This window comes from Chaetodon trifascialis, chromosome 2 (assembly GCF_039877785.1).
Source record: "Chaetodon trifascialis isolate fChaTrf1 chromosome 2, fChaTrf1.hap1, whole genome shotgun sequence".
NCBI lineage: Eukaryota > Metazoa > Chordata > Actinopteri > Chaetodontiformes > Chaetodontidae > Chaetodon > Chaetodon trifascialis.
This window is the reverse complement of record NC_092057.1, coordinates 6,342,620-6,370,289: the sequence shown is the minus strand read 5'-3', so window position 1 is coordinate 6,370,289 and position 27,670 is coordinate 6,342,620. Positions and strand designations below refer to the sequence as shown.

Sequence of the window (27,670 nt, the reverse complement as noted above, 5' to 3'; positions counted from 1 at the left end):
ATAGCAGCAGTCACAATTTACATAATGGAGATTAGAGATAGTGCATTATATAAGAGTACAGTGGATCCACAATGCAGATCAAATCTTACATAATAGAAATGCTATTAAAACACAAATAATAGAGAAAATGAAGCCGACACATTAATCTATAGGCAGAACTATTTTAAGAAACCATTAAGGCACCAAAGCAGCATAAACAGAGCTGATGTTTATCATCTTCACATCACAGTAAAGTCTTTCCAGTGTCCGACCCTCTCCTGCACTCAGCTGTCCTGATGTCACTTCCTGTGAACTCAATCTGCACCTATGAGCTCCTTTACGACCGGGGGATTCTCTGAGCCGCTAAAGCCGGACTAAAGGCCTGGAAAGGTGGATAACACGTCTGTGGCACGGCTGCCACCGGTTCCCACGGCAGGCACTAAAGCCAGTATGAGCCAAGGATTAAGTGTCAGCAGACGTTCTGACAACGCACTGATCTTTGCCGCAGGACAAGTTTGCAGCTGTGCAGGGAAAAAGAGGGAGGAGGGGCGTTAAAGGTGTGATACTTACAATGACGGGGATGGTGGAGGCTCTGCACAGGATCTGCTTCACCAGGCGATATCTGTCGTACAGGGGCTTCATGATTTGCCTCTCGCACTTGGTGACCTGAGGTAGAAAAAAAGAGGGAAACAAAGCCATCTTGTTAGCACGGCGTTAGCCTCTTTCTGTCCTGCTCTGTCCCCCTGCAGGCTAACTAGCTACCACACTCACATAACCCAAAACGACAGCTAACCCAGAGCGGCATGAAGGTAGTTAACCACGAACCACAGAGGCACGCAGTGTGAGGAGGGACGGCTGTGACACAAAGGTCAGCTGATACCGGCACGGATTGGCTGGCACAATCATTTTGCGGCTGGATTTGACATCAAACTAAGTGTTGTATTTCCTTTTCTGTTCAGCTCTTTTTAGCATAAACTGATACATTTCTGAAGAAAGATCTGAGTATAAAAAGTCAAGGAATGAAAAAACACATCCATCCTTTCAGTTTAAGCTAACACACTGCGACACACTGCGAAAGCTAACCACATGCAAACACTCCGTCTTGAGACATTATTCACCCCTGACTTGCAATCTGGGTCACAATCAGGCGGTAAACAAGGTTTTCTCTGTTTGTGCCAACGTGGCCGGCCGGACATCAGATCCACGGTGCGGAGTGTGGAGTGTGGAGTGTGTCAGCGTCTGTTTATTTGAGGGATGACTTACCGGTCGACCGTGTATGTTCTCGTAGGAGAGCAGAGCTTTCTGCAGGGCCACTTTCTCCGCTCCGATCTGCTCTCGTGTCATATCCTGTTGGCATCGGGACAGGAAGTGAGTCATAACGTTTCAGAAATGGCCTCAGTTCATTCTGTGCTGTAATCTTTTACTCTCTCACACACGCTTCTCGCAGTGCCATAATAAATTCAAGCCCTGCTGCCTGCTTTAAAATTCATGCTGTTCATCTAACATGAATCCTCCATTAATGGATGTACCTGCCTGTGTTTTATTCATTCATCCCAGTGAGTGCGCGACGTGGTCCTGGACTTACCTTGATGTCCTCTGGGCGGTTCACCTCCTCCCTCTTCTCCTGCAGCTTCTTCAGAATGGTCTCCAGGGTGCTTTCCACCGGAGGCTTGGGCACTTTCTCCTGCTGGGGTTTCTTCTCCAGCTGCGAGCCGAAGCTTTTGGGCAGCGTGTTGCTGCGCTGGCGGGTCAGAGGCGGCAGGTCCTCTTCAGACTTCATCAGCTTGTGCTCTGATGAGGAAAAGGATGAATACATGTGAGCTTTGTGTATTTTAGTTTCAGTTGTGTTTAGGAGCGCTGCTTCTGTGGATGTCTCACCTTTCAGCTCTTTACGAAGCTTGGCCAGCTCATTCACCCATCTGAGCACCTCTGGGTTTGCAGCTTTATCACCGTGGGAGGGCTGGATGGAGACAAACAGCAGAAAGCACCTGTGATTATTGCTCACATGAATGCAATTGTATGGACCATAAACCTGAGGCAGGGCTCAGTGTGGGTCTGTCTGTCTGGTTCTTACTGCTGTGCTCACCCTGTATTTCCGCTCCTCTTCAAACCTCTCCTCGAACTTGTGGATCTTTTTCTTCAGTATGTGGATCCTCTTGGTGAGCTGGGCGGACGTCAGCTCCTCTTTCTCATCGTCGCAGGACCCGAGAGACGAACTCCGTCTGCGGCTGCAGAGATTCGGAACATTATTAATGTCACCGACAGCTCCTTCACGCAGGCTCCACATGACAAATAAATGTCAAGTCTTTACCTGACAAATGAGTGAGCGTTTGGTGGTGAGGGAGGCACTTCAGTGTCGTCCAGGTACTGCTGGCACTGTCCGTAGGCGTAGAAGCGAGGGGACAGCATCGGGTCGCTGTCCTCCTCCAGCAGCTGGCGGATCAGGCGTCCCCCAGCGTGAGGGGACAGTCGAGCTTCCTCGCGGTCCATGCTCTCCCTCTGTAGTGACGAGTACGCCGGGACTGGCTCTGAGTGACACACAAACAAGCAGGCTTCATGTTAAAATGTGACACTTTGCATGTTCTGCTGTCAAAGACAAGATGCAAACAGAAGATATGCAAACAAAAGGCAAGTCGGTCAGGGATTCTAGTTTGGAAATGTGGCACATGCTGGTCAGCAGACATCACACAGCTCACTTTAGCACAGCAGCAGCAGATTCACCATATTACCCCAAGAGTTGTACAGCTACAAGAACAGGTTAAAGTTGGAGTTTAACACAATTTTATGAACTCTAAAGCATTAAGTTATTTGACAAGGAGCATATAATCCTCACACCTGAGAGGCTGGAACCAGGAAATGTTTGTCACTTCAGCTTGAAAAGCAGTTACTGATTAATTTTCTAACAAATGATGAAAGGATTAATTGTTACAGCTCTAATCAAGATTTAGATTCAAGGTTTGCAAATAAAAAAAGCTGTTTCAGTTTGGATATGATGGGTCAAAGAGTTCTGGGAAAGTCCAACAATATGTAGCTGTTCTCTTCCAGTGCACTGTAAGGTAATTCTTAGATCATCTCTGGTGTTGTCAAAGTAAGTGGACATGATGAAGCTGCTCTCTCTAAAACCGTTAAGAGGCTCCACAGTCACAGATGTTGTTCTGAAACTGCCTCCTCCTCTCTGCTCATCCCCTGGTTACAGTCTTCACTCTGGCAATAATTATGTCTGGTGAAAATAGCCATGCAGATACCCCTGACAATCCCCGGGCTATTAATAATGCCTGGCGCTTGGTGGGATAATGTCAGGGCGCGACCCCCGTTGAGAGGAACAGGGTTTGTGTTGTAGTTTCCACTCGCTGTGTCTGTCCAAACACGTGCATGACTTGACAGTAAATGTCAGGTTGTTCGAGAGACTTCACTGTTAAAATGAGAATGGAAAACTCTATCGAAAACATAAAACTCAGCAGGAATAATAATGCAGATTTCATGGAAAAGGAGAGAGCCGTCACACAGGGAGAAGAGATGGAGGGAGGGAAAACAAGCTCAGAAGGAAACCAGTCGTCAGTGTAAACATTCAAGGTGTCAGAAAGCGCCCGGGAAAATATGCACGGCCAATCTAAAAGCACACGGGCATATTTTTCTTAGCTGGGGTGAGTTGGGGCGTACGAGAAGCAACTTATCTCAAATTCCAGCTCTGGTCCTGGGAGACCTCCCATGCTTTTAGGTACGTGCAGTTTATCAAGTAGCACGTTAGAGCTGGCTGACAGCGTCAGGTGAAACTCTTAATCACACCGAACGTCCTCCTTTGAGCTCTATTATCTCGCTGAGAGAGCGGTGCGAGTGTAGTTGGCCACTAAGGCTCCATGGCATTTGAAATTAATCCTTTAAATCAACCGCTCGCTGATGGTTCAGGATTAAATAGACTAATGAAACAAAAAACATGCCGGTTTGCCATTTTCACTAAAGGTTGTTGTGTGTGCGACGCTCAGCCACAGCGTTCCAGATCATTCAAGCATGTTGCCATGCAGTGGAAAAGGTCATTCAGACAGTCTTTTCTTTCTTTCCTTCCTTCTTTCTGACACGTTATTTGCGAGTCAGCACTGACAGTGATGTAACATTACACTTACCATCACAACAACTTGGATGAAAAATGCTTTTGAAATCAAGGAAGGGGGTGTTAAAGAACGGAGAATCTAGAAGAACAAGAGGGGAGAAGACAAGGAAAGGACAAGGTGAAGGAATGAAAACAAGGAAACAGAAGCGAGAAAGGACCAGCGTGCATCCTTCTTGTTGCAATAAACATGTGAACTCAGGCCTCCCTAAACCTTAATAAACTCATAAGACGCGTGAACCTCAGAGTCTTGTCTCTCCTGTCAAAACGGTTGTTAATATCTTTCCACTGTCGCTAGAGGCGAGGACCAAGCGGCGTCAAATATCAGGTCACCATGACAGGCGCTGGCACACAGTGTACTGGAACAGGGGTCTCACACCACTGCCGAATGCCCTCATCCACCCACAAGCCCATTTGGACTGTATTACGCCCGCTGTACAGTATGCACACTTCTCCTAATAGTACTTTCTTCCATTATACAGCTTTATTACCTGCTTATTCAGCTTGGCACGTTTTGCCAAAACATAAATCCCTCGTTGGCTCGCCGTAGAGAAGAACAAACGTGCCAGCAGCACACAAAACAAACCTCACGTTCAACTTTGCACAATGCATTTACACAATTGCAGTTTGTGCTACTGCAAGCCCTGCTGCCTCTCATGCTTCAAAAGACCTGATCTGTTCGCCATCTCGTGCACCTAAAGGAGATACTGTACGTCTGAATGGCCTGTCACAGCCAATCAGGCAAACTCCTTGTGGCGTCCTCGCTGCCACGAACTCAGTTATGTATTCAGGACAGAATGTACAGGAAGGCGGTTTGGGAAGAGGCGAAAATCCAAGAAAAACAACAGTGATCTAAAACAAAATATAATCATAGTGTTAAATAGTCACCTGGATTGCAAATTTCTTCAACAGACCGTAGAAAGCAACCCTCTGATACATTCTCCCTCCAGCAAATTACATTTTAATTACAAGCACACACTATCATGGGCACCATGTACAGACTGAGAGAGCCAAAAAACACCACAACCTTAGGTGGGCTAAATCAGCAGTATGTCGGCTCAGGCAAGATATTCAAGTACTTGATGGTTCTTCTCTCATGCAGCAAATGCTGCACAGCAACAACAACAACCTCTCACAACCTGATTTTCAGTAATCACATTTGGCCACCAGAGAGCTCCACACAACTTGCAACGGTTGGCTAACGCTACAGACATGAGGTTGGTGAAGTTGAGAGATTTTTTTTTTGCAAGGAACAATTTGGCTCTGACTGCCACATCAAACAGGAAACAGTGGTGGTGGGAGTGAAGGCCAAAGTTTGGAGCAGAAACATGTGACAACATGCCGCAACATGTCCTTTCACTGTATTCCACTATAGGACTGAACCTGTTGGTTATCATTCCAGTGTACAGTTCTGCAAAATGCTTGGCTTTCACTGCAAAGCACAGAAACCCCCACCCACCTCCGCTGTGTGGCAACATCCTAACAAAACAATCACTGTCTCAGCGCACGGCGATTGTGCATGATTTCCTTTCAGCGCCAACACCAACACTACATAAACAAACGCATTAATAACAAACTCAGAAGAAGTCTGACAGCAAAATGGAGGAAGGAGAGATGTATGAATGATGCAATGCGTCTACTATTTCTGCAAACTCTGCATTAGAAATGACACTGGATGAGCCAGCATCAATAAATCAACCAGACATACTTCATTTAAATGTGATCTTGTGCAAAGACGTCACTGAACGCACACGCACAGACTTCTAACACTATTCTTGAGAGTGAGAGAGCAAACATTTCAAAAGGAGCACGAGTCTGAACATTTCAACCCGGATCAATAAACTCTCCCAAGCCAAGTTTCTACAATACACTGTTATCACTATTCGACATCGCCTTTAATTATTGATTTTTGACTGTGAATTCTAGCAGCAGCTGAGTCTGCGAACAATTCAGCGGCAGAAATTGCCGAGAAAATGACACATCCTGGTAAAACCCCCCAGTTTGCTCTTTAAATAAAAGCACAGGAGGTTCATCTTGAGAGATGAACACAAGATTGAAGGTTCCCATGTGGCCTAATTCAACTAAACAAACTGTCTGCAGCGCTGCCTTATCTTGGCAGCCGAGCAAACAAGCACGTCTCCAGTGCGTGTTTCTCCTCCAGATATAGGTGTCTAGAGGAGTTAAGAGGATCTTTAACAATTATATCCTGCAGGAGAAGCAGAAGGAGCTGCATCAGGAGGAGGAGGAGGAGGAGGAGGAGGAGGAGGAGGAGGAGGAGAGGCAGCAGAAGGTGTGCAGCTGCTACCCAGACACCCATGTGCAGAGCCGAGTGGGGGGCAGCGAGTGGGTTGTGTGTGTGTTTGTGTGAAAAGGTGTGTATTCCAGATAGTATTTGACCTCTTTAGAAATGAAGCATTGCACGTGAGAGAAACACCTCAGCATGAAAGCAGCAGGGTGGCCTACAGCCTCACCTCCCCAGTTGTTGTCCTCAGTAAGTGCTGTCAGGTCCAGCCGGGGCACGTCCTCGCAGCTCGTCTTCTCGCAATCGGGGTCCGAGGCTCGCACCTCTCCGCCGCCGACCCTCCCCGTGTCACAAGTGACGGGCGACTCCTGGATCTTCATCCTTAGCGTCTGCACAACCATGAGAGAAAAGAGAAGCGAGCTCAACAACGATGACCAGCCTGTGAACACACTCTTTAAGTTGAGCCACACACTCAGACTGGCCCTGCCCTAACAGAGTGGGCTGCTCCCTCCTTGCGATTGGCTGCCTCGGCTGGCCAAAACATCCGCCCATCTGCCTTTGGCTGTGTGTGAAGGAGTGGATTGGCTCCGCCTCGTCTTTCACCCGCTGGAATCCCTTGGCCCTCCCCTTCTCCCTCCCTTCCTCCTTCCCTCCCTTGTTTTCTCTCTACAGTAGTCCTCCCTGCTTTCTCTCTTGCCTGACATGCATATATTCCCCACCCTAGTGCCGCTCTGGACTTGTTTGTTTCACAGCAGCTAGAGCACAAGGGAGGGGTAGGGGGGGAGGGGTTGGGGGGGGCAGATTGTGAGCCAGCACACGTAGGCTGACTGGATGTTTTTTTCTCTGCCTATCGCTCTCTGTCTGCAGGCAAACATTTGGCTCTAAGCAAAGATATTTACATGCGCCTCCTCTACCAGCACCTCCTTACTTTCTGTTTCCTTACATTCTTCAGCCATCACCCACCAGCTTCTCCCCTCTCTCTTTCCTTCCATCTCGAACTTCCACAAACTCCATGATCAAAGCCGTGTAATCAAATTTTAGTGTAATGTATATAATTTGGGGGAAACAACACACTCAGCTGGTTGTGTGTGTAGAATGTGTCCATGGATCACTTCACACTATGCCCATGGGGTCCCATTTCCTCTGTCTGGGCGTGGGACCAAGCTATTTTTAGGAAAAACAGATCAAGACACACTGTTACTAGACCTCATAAATGCCATAGACGGCTTACAGGAAGGGGTACACTTGAATCTGGTTACAACAGCCCTTGTTTTGTTTTTTTGTTCATGATACTAAGTTGTTGTTGGCAGGTTTATGAGAGCTTACAGTGTAACAGCATAATTAGCCTCAGGTGTGTGTGTGTGTGTGTGTGTGTGTGTGTGTGTGTGTGTGTGTGTGTGTGTGTGTGTGTGTGTTCCTGTGCTGAAGTGAGGGGCAAACAGTCTCCTCAGCTGTTACACGTGAAATGATTTTGATGTGACGGGAATCCCGTAGAACAGGAAGCGGTAACAGTTAGTGGAGAACGTGCAGACTGAGACAGACAGAGTAGCTCTTACCGTCACTTCAGTGCAGCCAAGAACCCCCAAACACCCCCCCCCCCCCGTGCTTCCATGAGTAAGTACATGCTGCTCCAGTTCACTTAATCAACATTCAAGGTCCCCTTATCACAATTCCAAACAGGCATATTCCTCTAAATAACAGCTAGAGCAATGACACTTTCAGTTGCATTTCAGTTGCGCAATTACAAGAGTACAAAAAAGGAACAAACCGGGAGCGGACAAAGGTCCAGTGTCTGCGCAAGCTACTAATATGACATGTCGGTGTGAATATTGATAAATCATCTCTGACTGTGATTACCAAATGTTTTCTCTGTGGCTGCTCTGTACAAACTCAGGAGCTATTGGTCAGTTTAGGTGGACCAGGATTTGCTTTACTTAAGGAGACTGATACATGCGTAAGATGGAAGTGAAGCTTAGTTTAAATATTTCACATCCAGTTTTCAACATAATCCCATATTTTTTTTTTTTTTAACTTTTTATTTATAAACATGTAAATAGAACATGAGATCATCATGGGTGGTACAGTTAAAATCAAAGTATTCTATTACACATACATACTGTGCATACACATACATCATAGCCAAATGTCACACTTTTCAAGGCGCATATTCGATCCATTTTTCCCAGCGTTCCATACACTTCTCCAATTGGAGTCTTAAAATAAAAGTAAGTTTCTCCATACAGTAAATTTCATGAATGATCCCGTGCCACTGGATCAATGTTGGAGGATCTACTTGCATCCACCTTCTGGTTATGGCTTTCCTACCACTAGCCAGAAGAATCTTCAACAAGTATCTATCCTTATGCGAGACTCTTTTCGGAATTTTGCCGAGATATAAAACAACAAAAGAAAATTCCAAATCCACTCTTATAATTTTATTTATTTCGGTTAATACCTCCCTCCAAAATAAGTGGATTTTCGGACAGGACCAAAAAACATGAACATGGTTGGCCATAGGGGTTCCACATTGTCTCCAACAAAAGCCTCGGCTCTGTGTGCCTGTTCGTAGTGCTGTTAATTTAGGAGTTATAAAAAATCTCACTACATTCTTCCAGCCGAACTCTCGTAGAGATCTGGAGTTTGCAGTGGTTGCCTGTGTCTCACATATTTCTATCCAGGTCTCTTCTGATATTTGTGTTTCTGACTCCTTCTCCCACTTTTGTTTAATGGATAACATGGAATGATTTTTAGAAGCTTGTATACTTCCATATATTCTTGAGACCAACTTTTTATTATCTTTCTTTTCATAGGCCTCATGAAATATAGAGATTAAATTGTATTCCCTCTCCTCCTTGATTTGTAGTTTTTTATTATAATAGTCTCTGACTTGCAGGTATCTATGGAAGTCCTGCTTCTCCAGTCCAAATGTGGCTGAGATAGACTCATAACTCTGAAATTTACTGTTTGAGATGAGTGAACAAAAGGACGTGATCCCTCTCCTAACCCACTGTTTAAAGCCCCTGTCCAATCTAGCAGGTTCAAATTCTGGATCATATGCTATCCAATTCAAGACTCTTGCCTGTTTCTCTATTTGTAACTTCCTCAGAACCTTAAACCATAGTTTGAGAGTGAATACCGTCCATCGATTCAAACTGTTATAATAATAATCCCATATTTGAGGTTAAATAAATCCTTTTATCACTGTAGGAAAAGTTATTAATAACGATGATGGTTCCTCTCTATTCCAGTATCTGTGTAAGTCATGACAGTGTAACAGTGCATGCACAGGACCAGGAGCCTGAAACCAAAACAGCTAAAAGGAATTCAGCCATAATTATTTCATTATTTATACCTGCTACTTTTCCTACTGTAACATGTCATGTAACAAAAGAAAGAAACTAAAGTTAAGGTGATGACAATGAATCTATAGGTGTGCTCCAGTAATTAGCGCCAATTGTGCCAATTCACTCTTTTTTTTTTGGAATTAATCAAGAACAATTCAAATGGAAAATGTAGTATAGCCATATATTTAAAGACTAATCATTACATACTAGACCATTAACATAACAGCAGTCTGCTCTAAAGAAACTTTTACATTTGACACAAAAACTTAGTTGCTAATTAACAGCTTGTTTCTGCTTTGTTAAACAGTTGTTCCCATTTAATTACTGTGCTTTGTCTCACCAGCACAGCTGATGGTCATCATGCAATAAAAGTATGGACTCATTATGCTTTGAAACAGGAGTGTCTACTGGGTGAAGGTTGAGTAATGTTGAGTCACAGAGGTAAGAGATGCCCAGAGAAGAGCAGCTGAACACACCTGGTCACAGAATACGTCTATGACGATGTTATCTGCTCGAAAGGAGCCAAAAAGGTTCTTGAGCAAGCTGCACTTTGTCAGATCCTTCTATATGCAAACGACTCATTAAAGGGATTTTGATAAAGACTTTTGCTTGATGATTAGTTCATCCCACCTGCTTTAACTGACAAATTAATCTGCTGTCAATAATCACCAGCAGTATCACCGGCATCAGTGTTGAGAGTACGACGTATACCCACTTCAAGATGCGTAACACCCTGGATTAACGGAGCACAGATGTTCCTGCTCACCAGGGTCCAGATGTGTTCAAATATAATTCAAATGTATGTGTGCGCATGCACACGGACACACACGCACACACACACACACACACACACACACACACACACACACACACACACACACACACACACACACCTTGTGTTTTTTATCACTTGTGGGGACATTACATAGACTTACATTCATTTCCTGGAGCCTTACCCTAACCCTAACCATAACCACTATTTACCTATTCCTAACCCTATACCTAACCTAACCTTACCTAACCTGTAACCCTATCCTCAGTCTGCACCCTAAAATTTAATGATTTACATTAAGGGGACCTGCATGTCCCCATAAGACAGGTGAGTCCCCACAATGTGACTGTGTAAACAGATTTTTTGTCCCCACAATGTGACACACACACACACACACACACACACACACACACACACACACACACACACACACACACACACACACACACACACTGCACTCTGTTCCCTGGAACATCAGTTACTGTGTTCACTCAAACACACGAGTACGATTACATCATCATGAGATGTCCAGCTGGTTGAAAGGAGGGGCGAGACAGACAGTGCTACTGTGTGTGTGTGTGTGCTGCATTAGACAATGATTAAGCTGTTTTGGTTTTTTGGGTGTTTTTTTTGTTGGAGGGGTGGAGGGGGGTTGGGGTGTGTGCTGTATACAAACAAACACAGGAATTTAAGGGTCATTTTGCTGAGATGGCACAGCATCTAACCTTGGACTCACACACACACACACACACACACACACACACACACACACACACACACACACACACACACACACACACACACACACACACACACACACACACACACACACACACACACAAACTTTGGTGGATCTGGCCTGACATAAGCTTCCTGTCTGATACCATTCATGTCTGGTAGAGCTCTCTTCATTTCAAAGCACTTGCACAGGCACGCACGCACGCACGCACGCACGCAAGCACGCACAGCACATACGGTGCTTGTTGTCCCTCTGGACCACAAAATTCATCAAATTAAAGACTTAACAGCATCTATTAAGACAGTCAACCTGACCTGCACACAGGTCAGCTTAAAAACACTGCAGCAGGTTTTCGCAGGTTGTAGGTATGCGATGTTCTGATGGAGAAGCATCGTGTGTTATTGGTTTACAGGGACATAATGAGACACGAAATAAACCCACACGCTAAAATGAAGGGTTTGTGCATTTCAGAATTTAAAAGAAGGATTTGGAGATGTCTTATTTTGACCAATCAAGACTATATGACTTCTGATTATCAGAATGGTTGTTGATTAATTTTCTGTCAATCTACTGATTGGTTTAGCAGTTAATAAGAGGCCTCATGCTTTCTGGCAGATCCCCCAAATGTTGTATGAATGAGACAAATGAAGAGCAGGTCAGTATGCAGACAGCATCAGTCTATTAAATAATGTAACTGCAGCTCAGAGGAAGACAAAGGCGGCCTGGTGCTAACAGTAACGTCTGTGTGATGCTCATGTTGTAGCCATGGCTTTAATGAGCAGCTGAGAGGCTGCTGCACCAGCCTCCCCTCAAAGCGGCACCATGCCGGCTCCAGATGGTCGCTCAGTGGCACAGTGTGGTGGTGTTGGTGGTAGTGGCAGAGCTGCAGCCTGAGCTGCTACTAAAATCCATCTGGGCTGCTTAGAAAGAGATTCACCATATTGGTGCAGTGCTGCAGGATCGTGTTCAGTGATGCTGGGCCAGACTAAAACTGGAGATGAGTAGATGGAGAAGGTGAGTTGTTTCCTTATGCTCACCACCCCAGACCTTAACTCACAAGAACTATTGTATGTTTGTGTGAGAACAACAGCAAGAAAAAATACCTTTTAGCAAGAACTCTAAAATCCCCCTTTCCAGAAGTGACATGTTATGTTTCTATGGAACTGCAGACAAGTTTCTGTTCAGCAAATCAGCTGCTGTGTAACAAACACTGTGAGTGACACATGAGTGACACTGTGAGTGACACACAGGTAAGACAAACAAACAAACACAAACATCTGTTGGAGCTTTTCCAAGTGCTTCCCCTTTCTTTTTGCTGCTGTTTTTAATTAAGCATGGGTCATTTTTTCATATCTCTTTCTTCACAGACAGTTTTTATTCTTCTGCTTTATTTCAGGTTAATTTATTATTTCGTTTTTAAATCCATTTTTATCCTCTTAAACTGCCCTGTGTTTCTTTTATATCCTGTCTTACTATCTTTCTGTATCTCATGCAGAATACTTGGACTCATCTTACTGGTTGACATGATGCCTGTATGTCAGCGCAGATACCAAAACAATACTTTTACTATACTTAATCTGCAGTAAACATAAACATCCTCCACTATAAAAAAGGCCAAACCTATTAAATGGTAAAGCCTGACTAGACAAAAGCAGCCGTACAATCATTTAAATCTGGAACTGTTTTAAAGAAGAATACAAATCTGAGTGAGCAATCGATGCTTTCGGAACTTGGCAGGTTTTGAAACTCGGCAGGTTTTGAAACTTGGCACTGCTGACACATTTCAGTCAGTATCAAAATAGCATTGAGATTCAATACCTGGCCTTTTCCATTTCTCTCACATCCATGTCCTTAAAATCTGATACTCTGTTTTTCTCCTGCGGCACAAACACAGCAGAGCAACCCAACAGACACAGAGACACTCACAGGACAGAAACTGTGAACTTCAGCCTACCTGTGGAGCAGAAGGAAGGCCGTCTTTTCTTGAAATGTCATTCCTGAAAAATCCAGCGCAGAAGACACTTTAACAATGAGGCTTTGATTGATTACATCAACTTATGAGGAATCAACCAAAGACTTTCAGTTCAGTCAGTCAGAAACCTCAGGAAACCCCAGACAGTTTACACAACGTATGTAGAAACACACATGTGCATATCTGTGCTGTCTGTCTGTATCAGATAAAGTTTATGTTATAAACATGAAAGTATGCCAAACAGATTGCTTAAGATAACAGGCAGAGCTGCTAGTTTCAGCCAGGAGCTTATCAATACAGCAAACAGTTGAGTATGACAACTTGAGTGTTTACAGGAAAAGTGTAATGGTGTTTTTGGGTTTTTTTTTTGTTTGGAATTTCAACTTTTTTTTTAATATCTGATAGTGATGGTATAGAGAGACAGGAAAGGCAGGGGAGAGAGAGAGGACAGCATGCAGCCAAGGGCCATGGCCAGATTCCAGCCCGGTCATTGTGGAAGGCGCTCGACCAGGTGAGCTGCTGTAATGACATTTCTGTTTTAATTCCTAAAGGGGATCAAGTTAAGAATTGAAGAGCTTACCCTTTCTGAAATGTCTCCATGTCATTTGCTCCAGGTCTCTCACCAACACATTCCTTGAGCTGGAAAAAAACACACATTTCAACATTAAATCACATCACATCATCTAAATGAGACAAGCTGTGTAGTGCACATCACATGAAAAACCATGATTGCTTTGATGGACCTTTTTGGATCATCCTCTTTAAACCTGTGTCAGTGGTGTGTTTTGGAGCTATTCACAAATACACCATAAGTGTTGACAGTGTGCTGTCAAAAAGAAAAGCTTCCAAAGTATTTAACAAGCTGGTGTACTAATATGTGAAGATCACTTTCAATTCTTGCTCATATCACATGGAATATGAAACAAGGAACCGCTGCTTTTATGAACCTTTCTGGGTGCTGAACCAGAGACTGATCCTTGAAATAAAATTCTCATTTCACCATCTCTTCTAGTAGTTACTGAAATACAACAGAAGAAATGCTGTAAATAAAAAATGCATAAATAAATAAATAAATAGAATATGTCATTGAGTTTAGAGTCTACGGCCATGCTAGCTCTATGAGGCTATATGCAATACCAATGCTAACACAGTGATGTTTAATAATTAATGTTGACCATGGTCACCATCTTAGTCTAAACTGATGATGCTGCTGGATGAGAAGTCATTACAAGTTATTACATTTAATCCTGTGGGAACATGAAATTCAAATTTCATGGCGTCTATCCTGTCCTGTAGCTGGACCAAAGTGGTGGACCTGCAGATGGACACAGAGCCAGACTGCTAACATGGCTAAAAACAGCCAAAGACATAAAGTAGAGTGGTGCAATTTTTAAATGTATTAACTTTGAAACTGATAAAAACTCTGAAACTTATCAAACAGATCACATAGAACAAAAAATACTGCATATATTTTGGAATACTGTGTTGTCCAATGATATTACTCAAGAGGCTGTCAGGGCCCCTAAGTACCCACTGTGGCTCTTCACCTAACAAGTTCACGTTCACAAAGATGGCTGTCCACACTGACAGAGACACAGACCCTCACTAACAAGTGTCAACCACTCAGCACATCACTCGTCTGGCCAATAATGACTGCGCAAGCTATCACATATGTATCATATGTGTATCGAGGAACTGAGAGTCATCTCCTCTGTTATGTAAGTCACTGGCATGGGGATTCAATGAGTGAGAGTGTAAAATGAACAAATCTATTTCCATCAGTTGGCCGGAGGGACGGGACGCCATGCAGCTGAACTTTACATTAGCACATGTCATTTATGAGCCAAGTGTGAAGAATACTCCAACTTGCTTTCATGCAGCCGTAGTGTAAACAGAGTGTGTGGAGATTACATCATGTTATTACAGCTCCATGGTTCACACCATGTCCCTGTGAATCTGACTGCTCTCACACACTCCTCGTATGGAGCCCTCACTGCGTTTCGGTTGGCAGGCAAGAGACAGCTGATCAAGGTGCATTAACTGGGATGCTGAGCTACAGCAGGTGATAGGTGCTATGTATGTACTATGGTTACATCTACAGATTATTATTACTGATTAATGTGACGAGTGTTCCTGCAATTAGTCAATTAATTGCTGTTCTAAAAAATGTCAGAAAGTAGTCTAAAAAGTCTGACATGATTTCCAAGAATCCAAAATAATGTCTTCACATCATTTGTTTTAGAGCAGTGATGCAAAGGCATCAACTCCTCACATTTGCAAAACTTGAATGAAAACTGATTACTAATGATTACTCAAGTCAAAAATTGTTGCTGATTAATTATCTGTCCGTTGACTAATTGATTTACTGTACTAATAATTTCAGCTCAAGCATGTACTGAATAGCAAAACAGACATATAGAGATGTTTTTCAACAAATACCAAAACCAAACCTCTTTTCTAAAAAGCAAAAACGTTGCCTAAATAACATACAGTGTACAACAGACGTCATTTTGATCAAAGACAATGTTAATAAGAGTACAAATCCTGCTAAACATTGAATGTCAGCTTTCAGTGCTTCCAATATACAGTGCAATGGCCATAATTCACTGGGACTAAAAACTCAGTCCAACTTATTCTATGTCACAATGTTGATGCATTAACAGAAGGAATGGACCTGTTTGTTGTTTTTTGCCAAACCCTGTATCTGAAATACCCTTTCGGTGTGTAAGCTGTCAAACCCACACGCTAAAAAAAGACGATAAAACCTCTAAAACAAGTAACATAAATTATCATAAAAGTAACGTTTTACATAAAATCTCAATCGTTTCCTCTGAACGTGATAGAAATGCTGAGCACTCAACAAACCCACACTGTGGTCTCACATGACAACAGCTGAGAGGACATGTTGCTCTCTGGTGCATCATCTTCTTCAGCAGATAAAAGCTGCAGCTAATTGCACACTCGTAAGTGGCCCTTACATTTGCACTGCTTCTGGCGAAAGTGGCTAACAATTAGTTTGGCATGCTGCATATCACAAGGCACTGTACAATGAAAATGGCAGGGAGCCATTAGGCAGCTGCACTGCTTCCTGTCATCTTTGAACTCGCCACTGTGCATTCAGCGGTTCTTGCTAACAGTAACTGATAATTATTAGCAGTGAGTCAGAAATAAGGATGTTTGGGGTTTGAGCCGAATGCTTTAACTCCGATCGGCATCACAGGTGCATGAGAGCACAATGCGCAGTGATGCTGTCTGAGAGGACAAGCTGCCTTGAGTATGCTATTGAAAGAAACTTACTTTCTTCATGTTATCTACTGACCTACACCTGAGCTTGACCTGTCACAGTCGAAGAAAAGATTAACTAAAGCACCAGAGATAGAAAGAGAGCACTCAACAAACACAGAATAACTTCCAGAGAAGAGTCAGAGAACCCGGCCCAGCTGGTGACAAATGAGAAAGATAAAAAGAGATGAAGAGAAAAAGCCTGATGACTCACTGCGTGGGCGTCTTGGTTGTCAGTGAGCTGCACCAGCGTCGGGCTGTGTTTTGACTTTCTGGGTTTGTGGGTTCGCTCAGCTTGACCACTCTGGCCTCCCTGTGAGTCCACGCTGCTGCCCGTGTCCTCCCCCGCGCTGCCTGAACTGCTCCCACCACTCGATGGGATGTTCTCCTTGTTGGTGTGCGCTCTGACGGATGCAGCTCTGTTCTCAGACAGAGAAGAAAACAGTGAGGAAATGAGACATCTGCCTTCCATCTCACCTTCTGCGGCACACTTTGGTCTGTCCTTATCAGCCTGATGTGGGCTGAAATGCTTCAGGAAACTAAATGGCAAGGTCATCCTGACACCTCCTTTACTTATACCTTCACCAGCAGCTAATGTGATGTTTAGTTTTAGTGCTAATTCTATTTACTGTCTATTTACTGTCCACTCTCTTATTGACATTTCTGCTGCCTTTGGTCTAATGCACTCCCCTAATCCATGTGTCACTGATCTCTCAGCTTCTACCAAATCTCCATCAACAAGGATTAGCCTCTTACTGCGATGACTCCAGTTGTTATGACTGTGCTCTGTCTCAGTGGACGAGCTTACCACACTGAAAAAAGAAAACACGTACAATTGTTTACTGAGACCAAAACACCAACTGGAAGTAATAGTATTGCTGTGAGGCCCAGAAGTCAGGCTTTAGTAACGAATGGCATCTTATTGTGCCTTACCAGTAGAGTACAAAATGTGTAGATCCCGTTTTTTCTGAAGAAATTAACTTATATCAAGAATTTTCAAGTGTCCTCATTGTCTGGAGAACTTGAATACACCTTGGAAGGTTCCACTGAGATGATATTCAGTAAATGCTGAGTCATTTACCTCCAGTCTACTAATTGGAAAATTAGCCATCTTATTTTTGTTGTGTGACACTTATTATTTGACTCCTTTATTCTGCACATTTATTTTAAAGAGCATTTTATTTTTTGCTTTGTGTTAATGTATTTATTTATCTTGTCATGTGGAAATCACCAAACTATGCAGTTTATTGTAATAGTTCAGTGGGTGGATTGAATGTTTTTGCTGTTTTGAGTAGATGACTAAAAAAAAAAAAAATTTAATGGGAAACATACTGTATTTTTGTACTGTCTGTGCTGTTGAACCTTAAAGTAGTTATAATAACATGACAGACAAGAGACATTCAACCAATTCGATTCATTTGAATCAAGAAAAACACTTGACTTTGATTTACATCAAAACAATTATTCTCACTGTATGAGGAGATTTCCAATCAACAACAAACAACTCCAAACATCATGGCGGTGCCTGACTCATGGTACCTGCTCCTTTCTTTGTGTCTCAGCCCCTCCTCCTGCTGCTCTCTCTGGCATCGACGTCTCTGTCGGGCAGTTGGTGTCACACTTGGAGATGGTGGACATGGGGTCAACTGACAGTCCTCTGAACACTGATCCCCTAAAGAGTTTACATCAAAGAGGTGCTGCTCCACTGATGAACGTATCGTCCTGTCCAGAAAACTAAAAAAAAGAGAGAGAGAGAGAAATTTGCAACTTTCTAGTCCAATAACAGATTCATAATAACTAGAATTTAAGAAATTATCTCTAAACCAATTCATTAATTACAAGAGCTACACAATACTACATTGCATTTAAAGGCATTATAGGGACAGTAATAAAGTCTGCTTACTTTACCACATCCGGTCTGCAGTGGACAGGGGAGAGGTGGTTACTGAAAGAAAAACAAGAGGGGAAGAAGGTGAGTTACTGCGACGGAAACAGGTGGTCACAACAGGTCACTGAGCAACGCTGAAAATCCCTTGGGCTCTGGTTCTGGCCCTAGGTGATCAAGGCATCTAGTGTGCATGACTGAGTGTTAACTTCAGCTGTGTTCGCAGCATAAGTAGGTCCTCTGAGAGCAAAGTGGCCAGCTTCTATGACTACCAGTGAGTCCTGCAACAGAGTACGTGGTCAGAAGGTGCTCTGTGTTTATCTATAGCTTCATCTATATCTTTTCTGTTGGTCTCCCACTCTCATTTTCTCAAAACACACACAGATATATAATCTGCAGCAACACAGTAATAAACAAAGGATAGGTGGTTATACTATATACAATACAATATATCCATATCTACATATAGAGATACTGAAACAGTATTGAGTATATCAGAACTGGCAGTCATTCAATTTCCATTTATTTTGCTGTCTGGCTTTCTAAACTTTTGAGCGATTCTGTCCACAATCTAAGTTAAATGAGCATAAAATACCTGGCAGTAAATCTCAAAATAAAAGTGATCTGCGACTTTTCAAAATAAAAAAAGAAAAAACCTTCATCTTCACTCCCCAACAAGACCATATAACTGTCACCAACCGACAGGCGTCATGCCTTGCTTTTCTTGGAGTACAGCTACCTCGACATGTATAGGGGTGACCTGAAAAAATCTTCCATAAACAGATGTGTTGACAGTAATAGCACAGCTTGGCAGAGGCCCTGTGCAGTGCACTGATTAAGGGAGAGATACTAATGGAGTGATGGTGTGAAGGTGACTGTGGCATGTATAAAATGGCAGAGACATTATCAAAGCCGTAAGCGAGGATAGTGAGTCAGATGAAGAAGTAGCACGCCCTCTCGTGTGATAACTAAATGATCATTTTGATGAGCTTAGTAATTTCAAATCATAAACGTGGGGCTGTATCTGTCTGGTGCTTTTATTGTCAGTTTTAACAACCGAGCTCATGATTTCTATCATGTAGACTGACAGATCCTTCACTTTTATCACAGTTTCATTGATTCAGGCAGCTGAAAAGTAGAGGTCAGACAGAGAAGTGAAAGTTATGTCAGCAAAAGCTCACAGGTGCTCAAGAGGCAGAGATTAAACCACTCTATTATCTCACAGCACAGCAGGAAAAATATTAGCCCACTACCTAATAATAGACTTGGCTCTGCACGCAACAGGTTAAAGCAACAGAAAACGGTTTAATGGCTTACCAATGTTGACTTAACCTTAGACATTAATGTCTGCAAATGTCAGGGGCATGAATTCAAGTGCAGCGTCTACATTAAGGCCTGACATATAACAAACGTTTGTAGCTCTGTCTAAAACTTTTGAAGACAGTCCTGTGACTCCTTAAATAGAAGTACTTTGACTCCTCATCCCAGGATATGGCCTCATTAGGAAGTGTTAAATTTTGATTGATTTTCACTTCTTGGTTTGTTTAATTCAAAGTAGTAAATGCAACCATACTTACAACAGAAATAAAAGAAAAAGAAAAAATACAGACAAGTATCCTAAATCATCTTCTGACACCACACATTTATCCTGTGGCCTACAGGAGTTGACTTGTTTAAAACTATTTATGGATTATTTGCTCAGGTATATTGAGAACTGCTGACAACCACAGTCAAATTCTTTGTGTTCACATAATTGCCAGATACATTTATTATTTAAAAAAAAAAAAAAAGTCTAAAGCAAATGGATTTATTGGACCCTTTTTGTGTGTTTGTTTCAAAATCTCCCTAAATGCTGTTCTGGACTGTAGTTCATTTTTAAGACATCCTGAAATACACTAACTGTGTTCCTCTTGGTCTGTAATGTGAAATCAGGTTTCTCATATGTGTGCTTGTGTCACATTTATGCTATTGATAAAATACACAGCTAAGCGTGACTGCCTGTAAACTGTAATTAAATATCTTGTGGCAGTCATCATCGTCCCAAATAAACATCGGGTTGGCACAACATAAATGAAGTGTGGCAGTTTGGTAAATCACCAGAGGAAGTGGCACCACTGGCTAGAAAGAACTTTGAACCACTTCAGCTATGACTAAAGATACAACAGTGTGAACCCTGTCTGGTATGAGACCGGATTATTCCCTGGTGTGTTATGGTGACAGTCTGAGTCATGAACTACTGGCAAAAGAGACCATAAGGAAAGAGGGATGAATCACTGCTTCATAAACACAATGAATATATCACCACTATAATATGAATGAGCCAAGCCATCAATCCTTAACACATACACGTACTCTAAAAATATAAAATTATTCAGTTAAATACTTGATTGGGCACCAATCAGCTGGTGGCTTTGCAACACAATGACTGTGTAATGTCATGACTGTTATAAAAACATTACGCAAGTTATAAAGAGTCACTCCCTGCCTTTCATTTGTCACCGGTGAACCATAACATGAGCAAACAAGAGATAGCTGTGATCCAACTTCAAGCTGAAGAGGGATTTAAAAAAAAGAAATTGCACAACAAAAACAGTTGTTTGGTCAAGGTCTACTCCAGTCAGTCCAGCCCAGGGCAAACATGAACTTGAACGGAGGCCAATGCGCAGGTGAGTTTATTTATACGGCACCTGTGCTCTAGTGCTTTACACTACACAGAGAAGCATTAAGATATAAAAGAAACACAAGGCAATATAAAAAGACACGTGAGAGCGCTAGAGAGAGCATGTAGATGTTGAACAGAAGAGGCCCGAGATTGGAGCCTTGGGGAACTCCACTTCATTTTTGTATGCTAAAATGTAATTACTGATCAATATAAAGCCTTCAAATAGGAGTTTCAAACCAGTTTAGCACTGTGACAGAGAATCTAGTCTATTTAGTTAATTTATACTTTATTAATACCAAGACTATTAAATCTTGACTAGAAAACATTAATTGTTTGGGGCCAAGAAGGTGTTAAGATGTTGAAAACAGTCTCGTCAATGATTTTGTTTGAAACTTGGAGGTTTGATATGGGCCTGTAATTAGTCATTGGTGAGCTCATTGTTCTTTGAAGAATGGCTGCAGTTTTAAGGGCCTGTGGGAAATAGTCTGAGTAGGCAAGTGATGACCTTTGCAGAAGATCTGATGATATGCAGTTAATTTTATTTATTTATTTAAAAAAAAGCCTACAGAGGATTTCAGATGTTACACAATTTCTTCTGAGGTTTTATAGCCATTAGGATCAATCTGTTACATGCTAATTTAATTGGGAATAAATGGAAGCTAGGACAAAACCTTAGGCAATAATATGAGAGAACTGCCTCACATTTCTCATTTGAAATTATCAATGCAAAGTCTTTATTCCGTTCCTAATAAACATCGTAATGCTCCTGGAGATTTTTTTTTTCACCACCTGTGTGCTTTTCCACACTGCCAATTTAAAGTTTCTGTAGTAAGATGAAGACACACTGTGCGTGACAAAGAACTGATGCCAAATTTGCTGAATTTGCAAAATCAGTTGAGTACATCCTGTCCATTCGACTACTCATCAAAACAGGAAGGAACATTAAGTCCAATAGAAAAGCCTGTTTCTAAGTATTTGTGGGGAGAAAAAAGAGGTATATTGCGGTAGAACTGGAGCAGAAACCCCGTCTGTCTTGGGCATCTTCTCTGCACTGATGCCAGACAGATTTGCTTTGTGTTCATTTGAAAACCGGTGATTCAGGTGACATCCATTAACACGGGGCGAGACTGATAAGGCAAACTTTGGGTGACCTTGCTGGACTTATCAGTCTCACCAGCCCAGCCAGGAGAGAGCTCTCTTTTTGTTGTCCTCATTATCAGCAAGGTTGGTGTTACAGAATGTACTTGGTTGGGGTAGAGGCAGGCGAAGCTGCAGCGACCGAGGAGTGAATTCAATGCCAGTGTTAACAAGTGCTTGTATTTTGTCAATGAATCCTGAGGGGGATGAGGCAGGGGAGCAGGGAGAGTGAAGGAATGAGGAATAAGGAGATGATCTATGAGCTGGTTGTCAACACGCTGACATTGAGGCTGTGATGTTTTGTCTTTGTCATGCAGAGGCAGCTGTGTATCAGGGTGCATCACCTTAGGCCTGGCCGATGGATGACGAAGAAAGAACGAAAAATGGTCCATCCAATCTACAAGAAGATGCCTTTGTCCACAGAACAGACTGAAATTAACCAAGCAGTCGATCCCTTTCAGCTTTTTCTGAGCCATGTTAGGCACTAAGAGTCTGCTGAACCACTAATAAAAAACAGGCTTCCAGTTTGTCCAGACAATGGAACGGTCCAATGACACTCGGTGTTAGCATTTCTGACTGTTCTCTGTCAACATCGCTGGCCCCCACATTTAGAATAATTTGATGGGTTATGAGCTTGACTATTTACTGGCCAGGCGCAGCAACTTCCTGGAGTCTAATCATCATGAGGTTTCAAGAGAACCATCAGAATCCCAAGGAAGTGAACTGCGCAAACCTTCAAAGAAATATCCTGGTGCATAACCCCCTGTAAAACGAAAAATGGACTGAATGAATGAATTTTACAGTTTTTATACGTTTTGCATGTTTTTGCATGACTTAAACAAGTGGGATGTACTGTGTTAATCAGTGAGCACTGGAGGTGCTGGTAGGCTGATTTTGTTAACCTCTGGACAGAGGCAAGCCAACAGCTTCATATTTAATGGACAAATCTGAAAGTGGTATTAATCTTCTTATTTAAACCTTAGCAAGAGCGCAAATAATAGAAGAATGGCTTCATATGTTGAACTATTCATTTAACAATATATTGTGGAACAATTTTTTTGACAGACTCAAAATACAATACTTTGAATTAACCTGAGCAATCATTTGCAAGTCATCAGCTGTTTTTGTGTTTTCAGACTGATGGTGTCTCAAAGATTTACTGAACTGTTAAGTCAGGTCTATAATGAAATGATATGTCTGGCAGTTTAATTGTTCTATTTTTGTTTCAGAGTGACTTTAAACTTTAAAAAGCCAGCAGTGCAAGTCTTTGTGTTACAAGAGCTTAAAGTTTGCTTCATTATTGCTTCCTTCAGGACCTTCTAACTAAGAAAACTGCAATGCAAATAATAATAAGAACAAAATAACATGTTCCCGTATTTAATGTCTGTGTTGGTGTTTTGGAGTCAAGTGGTCTTTAAGGCATAAAACGCAAGGAGGAAACAACTCCAAAGCTTCCAAAGCAGAGGCTTATACCAGTTAAATCCCTTGCACTGTGTACCCAGGGACGTCCATTCAGGTAATCCAGTATTACACCACAGTCAGATATTAGCCAGGAACTTTAGAGTCTTTGGTCAACACGCAGATGAAAATTACATTCATCTATGATCCATTTTAACTGGGCTGAGGTTAATCTCCCACATGGCAGCCCGAGCATCTCTGTATATGAAGGAATGCATGTAGACTTCAGCAGAGAGAGGGGTGTGTATGTGACAAAGTACAAGTGGGAGTTAGTCATTGATGAACGTGAGCAAGAGAAGTGAATGGGAGAGAGTCAAGAGAGGGGGGAGAGAAAGCGTCAAGAGTTGTTGAGATATAGTGACAGACTGGGGCTGCAATTAATAATTACCAAGCTGTAAAATGTTTTTTTAAGTGTATAAAAGAGCCTGACATATTCAAATAGTTTATTTTGCTAAGCTGACAGTCTAAAACTGATAGACATTATATTTACAATTACATAAAACACAGAAATGCAGCAAATTCCCACATTAGAGGAGCTGGAAAAAGCCAAATCTATAGCTGTGCTAGCAGCGTGGCTGTACATATGGTGATGTTGGTCTGTCTATCCTCCCACCCAGTCTCAAATAGCTCTACAACGACTGGATTCTGTACAGATGTTCATGGTCCCCAGTGGATAAAGCCTACTGACTTTGGAGATCCCCTAGCTGTTCCTCTAGTGACACTATGCGGTTAATATTTTTTGGTTTTTAGTGAAGTATCGCAAGAACTACCAAATGGACTGCCATGAAATCTGGTAGACATTTATGCCCACCTCAGGACTAATTGTAATATCCCCTGACTTTTCATCTTGTGCCATCATCTTGAAAACATTTTAACTTATTGTTTATTATGAACTACTAAACATAAAATGTATGTCATTCCTATCAGCCTCATTAAACTTTGTATTTAATGCAAAATAGCAAATGCTAGTATGTTGAAATAAACTGAAATTAGATGGTGAAAAAGGTAAATATGACCTGCTAATTTTCTGAGTGCTCGTTGGACATATTAATAACTTTGGAAACCCACCCTACCACACACACACACATTTTCACACCCACTTGACGCCGTGATTGGCCAGCGGTGTGGGGGTGAAAAAGCAGCCAGTGTTTCTCTTTCTGCTACTTTCTGTGTGAGTAACGCTATGAATGTCTTCCAGGATCAACTGTCAGAAAAAGTGCAGTCCCATATCTTAACAATATCAAATCTCCCGCCTCTCTCAAGTATAAGCAGTATTGATTTCTGACATGGTGAGACATAGTCTGACCTTTAGCATGCTGATGTTAGCATTAACTGCACTGCTGTGTCTAAGTAAAGCCTCAGAGCTGCTAGCATGGCTGCTGACTCTTGGCCATGAAAACATAATTACTTTTTTTTACAAATCTGCAAAACTGATGGCAGCCTTAGGAAGACATAAAGAGATAATGAATGAAACATCAGTCAGCACAGTAAACCCAACACCATAACCTCATGTTCGCTTCATCTATCAACCTTAGCCTGAGAGTTCAAATTGAAACTATATTCAATACACACTGAAGTGCAGAAGCCTTTATGAGGTAAACACATGTACCAATACATGGTTACGGCATGCACATATAACATACACATATATGCATACTTGTGTGTCTGCACATGCTATATATGAGTTCCAGAGAGCTATGAAATAATTAAATGGGACACCATGTGCAGATGTGAGTCGTAAAATGTCATCTCCAGTTAACTGAGTAAGACTGCTGGAGTACAGAGATTATATAACACATAAAAGGGATTACATATCCCACACTAAAGTGAAACAGGTTGTAGTTACGTATTGTATAGTACACATACTGTACATAGCTGACTCTATGACCAACCACATGTATAGGACTTGGATTAGTGCCGTAGGTGGGACCTTTGACCTTCTGTCATGAGTAAAAAGGATTTGTTTTATTGCGTTATAACCAAGGGAGAAGATGTCACACTATATACAAAGGTTTTTTGTTCTATCCAGGTTTACTGCTGCTACAAAACAATTTGGTAAACTCTACATAAGTCAGTATTAAAGTATTCTGGTCATCTACACGTTGTTACCTGTGATTCTGCAACAGCAAGATTTAACTAGACTATAAAAATCTTAGGAAAGTACTGCATTTGTTTGTCGTCAGCTCTGAGTGTCTCATCGTAGTTACTATGACAATTATCCTGTGAAGCATTTTTCCTTGGTTTATTCAGGTCTTTTTGGTTCTTTTTTTTTATTCTTGATCACACAAACAACATCGAGCCATATGATCTCTAAGGCCATATCAGCAAACAACACTTCAAACTGTGGAACCAGCTGTTAACACTGACTGAACAAGCTGCTGAGTTTTCAAGGCTTTAGGTCAACACAAGCAGAGGGTAAACTGGGAAACGATGACAGTCGGGTCATTGATGATTAACAGGTGATTATCAAGAAGGTGTGGCGAGGTTGCAATGAAACATTATCACTCCCTCGTGCAAGAACATGAGGTTTTCTATAGTATGCATGTATTGTCATTTCATTCACTTGTAATGGGTAAACCCACAAGAACATATATTAGATTGAGTAAAAGTTGTTTGATGTAGTCAGATAACATTAGGACTGCAACTAAGGATTAAGTTTATTTTCATTAATGCCGATTATTCTTTTGATTAATCAATCAATGTTCAGTCTATGAAGTGGCAAGAAATGCTGAAAAAATGCCATCGCAACTTCCCAGAGTCTGAGGTGAACTCTCAAAATGTCTTGCTTTGTCCGAACAACAGGGTCGTGAAACCCAAATATACTCAGCTTACAGAGAAAAGCAGCAAATCCTCTCACTTCAGAGCATGGAGCAAGAGAACGTTTGGCATTTATTCACCATTTTTGCTTGAAAAACTTTATTATCAAAATAGTTCCAGTTACCATTCTTCATGCACTGGTCTGTGATCCTAACCTTCACATCATTCTGAAACCCAGTGTCTTCGCCCAGACATGTCTTTTGCTTAAGTGGTGTCTATGAAACATGCTGTGGCTGCCTCTACCTCAATAACCAAGCAGTGGTGAGCAAACTGTTGCATGTGCACGCTGCCCTGCTTTCCCTCTAACTGGTGGCTCCATTGTTTCCGATGATAATGCACTAAAGCAGCACACAGCCACTTCCCCCACACCTCCAGTTCAAAACAACATACTGTCACCCAGTTCTGCCAGCTTTCTAACACAGAGGAGGCCTACCTCATGTAGAAAGGAGATATTGGCCTCTCTTCTTCTTGAGAGCTGAAATATGAAAACAAACACACATAATTAATTGCAGGATGTGGTTATGAAGTGCTATGGCATAAAAACCTTAACCACCCCAACCCCCCATCACTACATGTCACTGGGGCTGAAAATAGGAGCATAAGGCTGGCTTTTGTCTGTAGAATAATAGCCATGCAGTGCTGCAGATCAGTGGCTTTGTGGAACTTGTCTCTGGTAATTATTATGAGTGCTGCTCTAGAATATAGGCAGGCTGCTGCCACTGGATGTATGCCAGCAACACATGATGAAATTATGCAACGATAAGAGGAACTCAGCATTGGCACTGAATGTTGAAGTTGCTTAAGATTTTCATATCCTGGCACTTACAGGCTGAAAATTTCATAATCGTCTAGTTTTGTTTTCCCAAGCAGGGCTGAATACTGTATTATCTTCTCTAAAGTCAAAGCAGGAAGAAAAACACTGCAATCAAACCTGAACTGTTAGACCACTTAACTTAAGTAAGTGTTAAATCAATGCTGTCTTTATATGTTTATTTCAATCAACATGAGCAATCTTTCATTAATGTCTTGCTACAATGCAACTTAACCATATTAGTGTTTGACTGTAAGGGTTTTTAATGGCCGATGCTGATATGGGGGGGGGGGATTATTTCCAAAAAAATTCATAATAATGACAACAAATGAAACACAACTGTTGAACATCAGCAGATAGCAGCACCTCGTTTCTGAGAGAGAATAAAATTTGTAAACTTGCATAAAAAAATCAAGTAAACAATGTTAGCGCGCACCAGCAGCTCCTCTTTGTTTTTCTCCCGAT

General features: G+C 42.1%; 1 protein-coding gene across 2 annotated transcripts in view; it reads right to left on the bottom strand.

The window, feature by feature from the left end:
- The window catches only part of fam13a (family with sequence similarity 13 member A), a 58,145-nt gene that overhangs the window by 4,173 nt on the left and 26,302 nt on the right, over positions 1–27,670 (bottom strand). For both annotated transcript variants that reach the window (XM_070980677.1, XM_070980685.1), the window contains exons 9-21: positions 26,828–26,869; positions 18,339–18,380; positions 17,975–18,169; positions 16,650–16,854; positions 13,734–13,792; positions 13,136–13,178; positions 6,556–6,715; positions 2,291–2,507; positions 2,066–2,207; positions 1,858–1,939; positions 1,565–1,770; positions 1,243–1,326; positions 550–645 (exon numbers count right to left, since the gene is read on the bottom strand). In XM_070980677.1, coding sequence (XP_070836778.1) covers positions 550–645; positions 1,243–1,326; positions 1,565–1,770; positions 1,858–1,939; positions 2,066–2,207; positions 2,291–2,507; positions 6,556–6,715; positions 13,136–13,178; positions 13,734–13,792; positions 16,650–16,854; positions 17,975–18,169; positions 18,339–18,380; positions 26,828–26,869 — 1,573 coding nt within the window. The remainder of the gene's footprint in view (positions 1–549; positions 646–1,242; positions 1,327–1,564; positions 1,771–1,857; positions 1,940–2,065; positions 2,208–2,290; positions 2,508–6,555; positions 6,716–13,135; positions 13,179–13,733; positions 13,793–16,649; positions 16,855–17,974; positions 18,170–18,338; positions 18,381–26,827; positions 26,870–27,670) is intronic.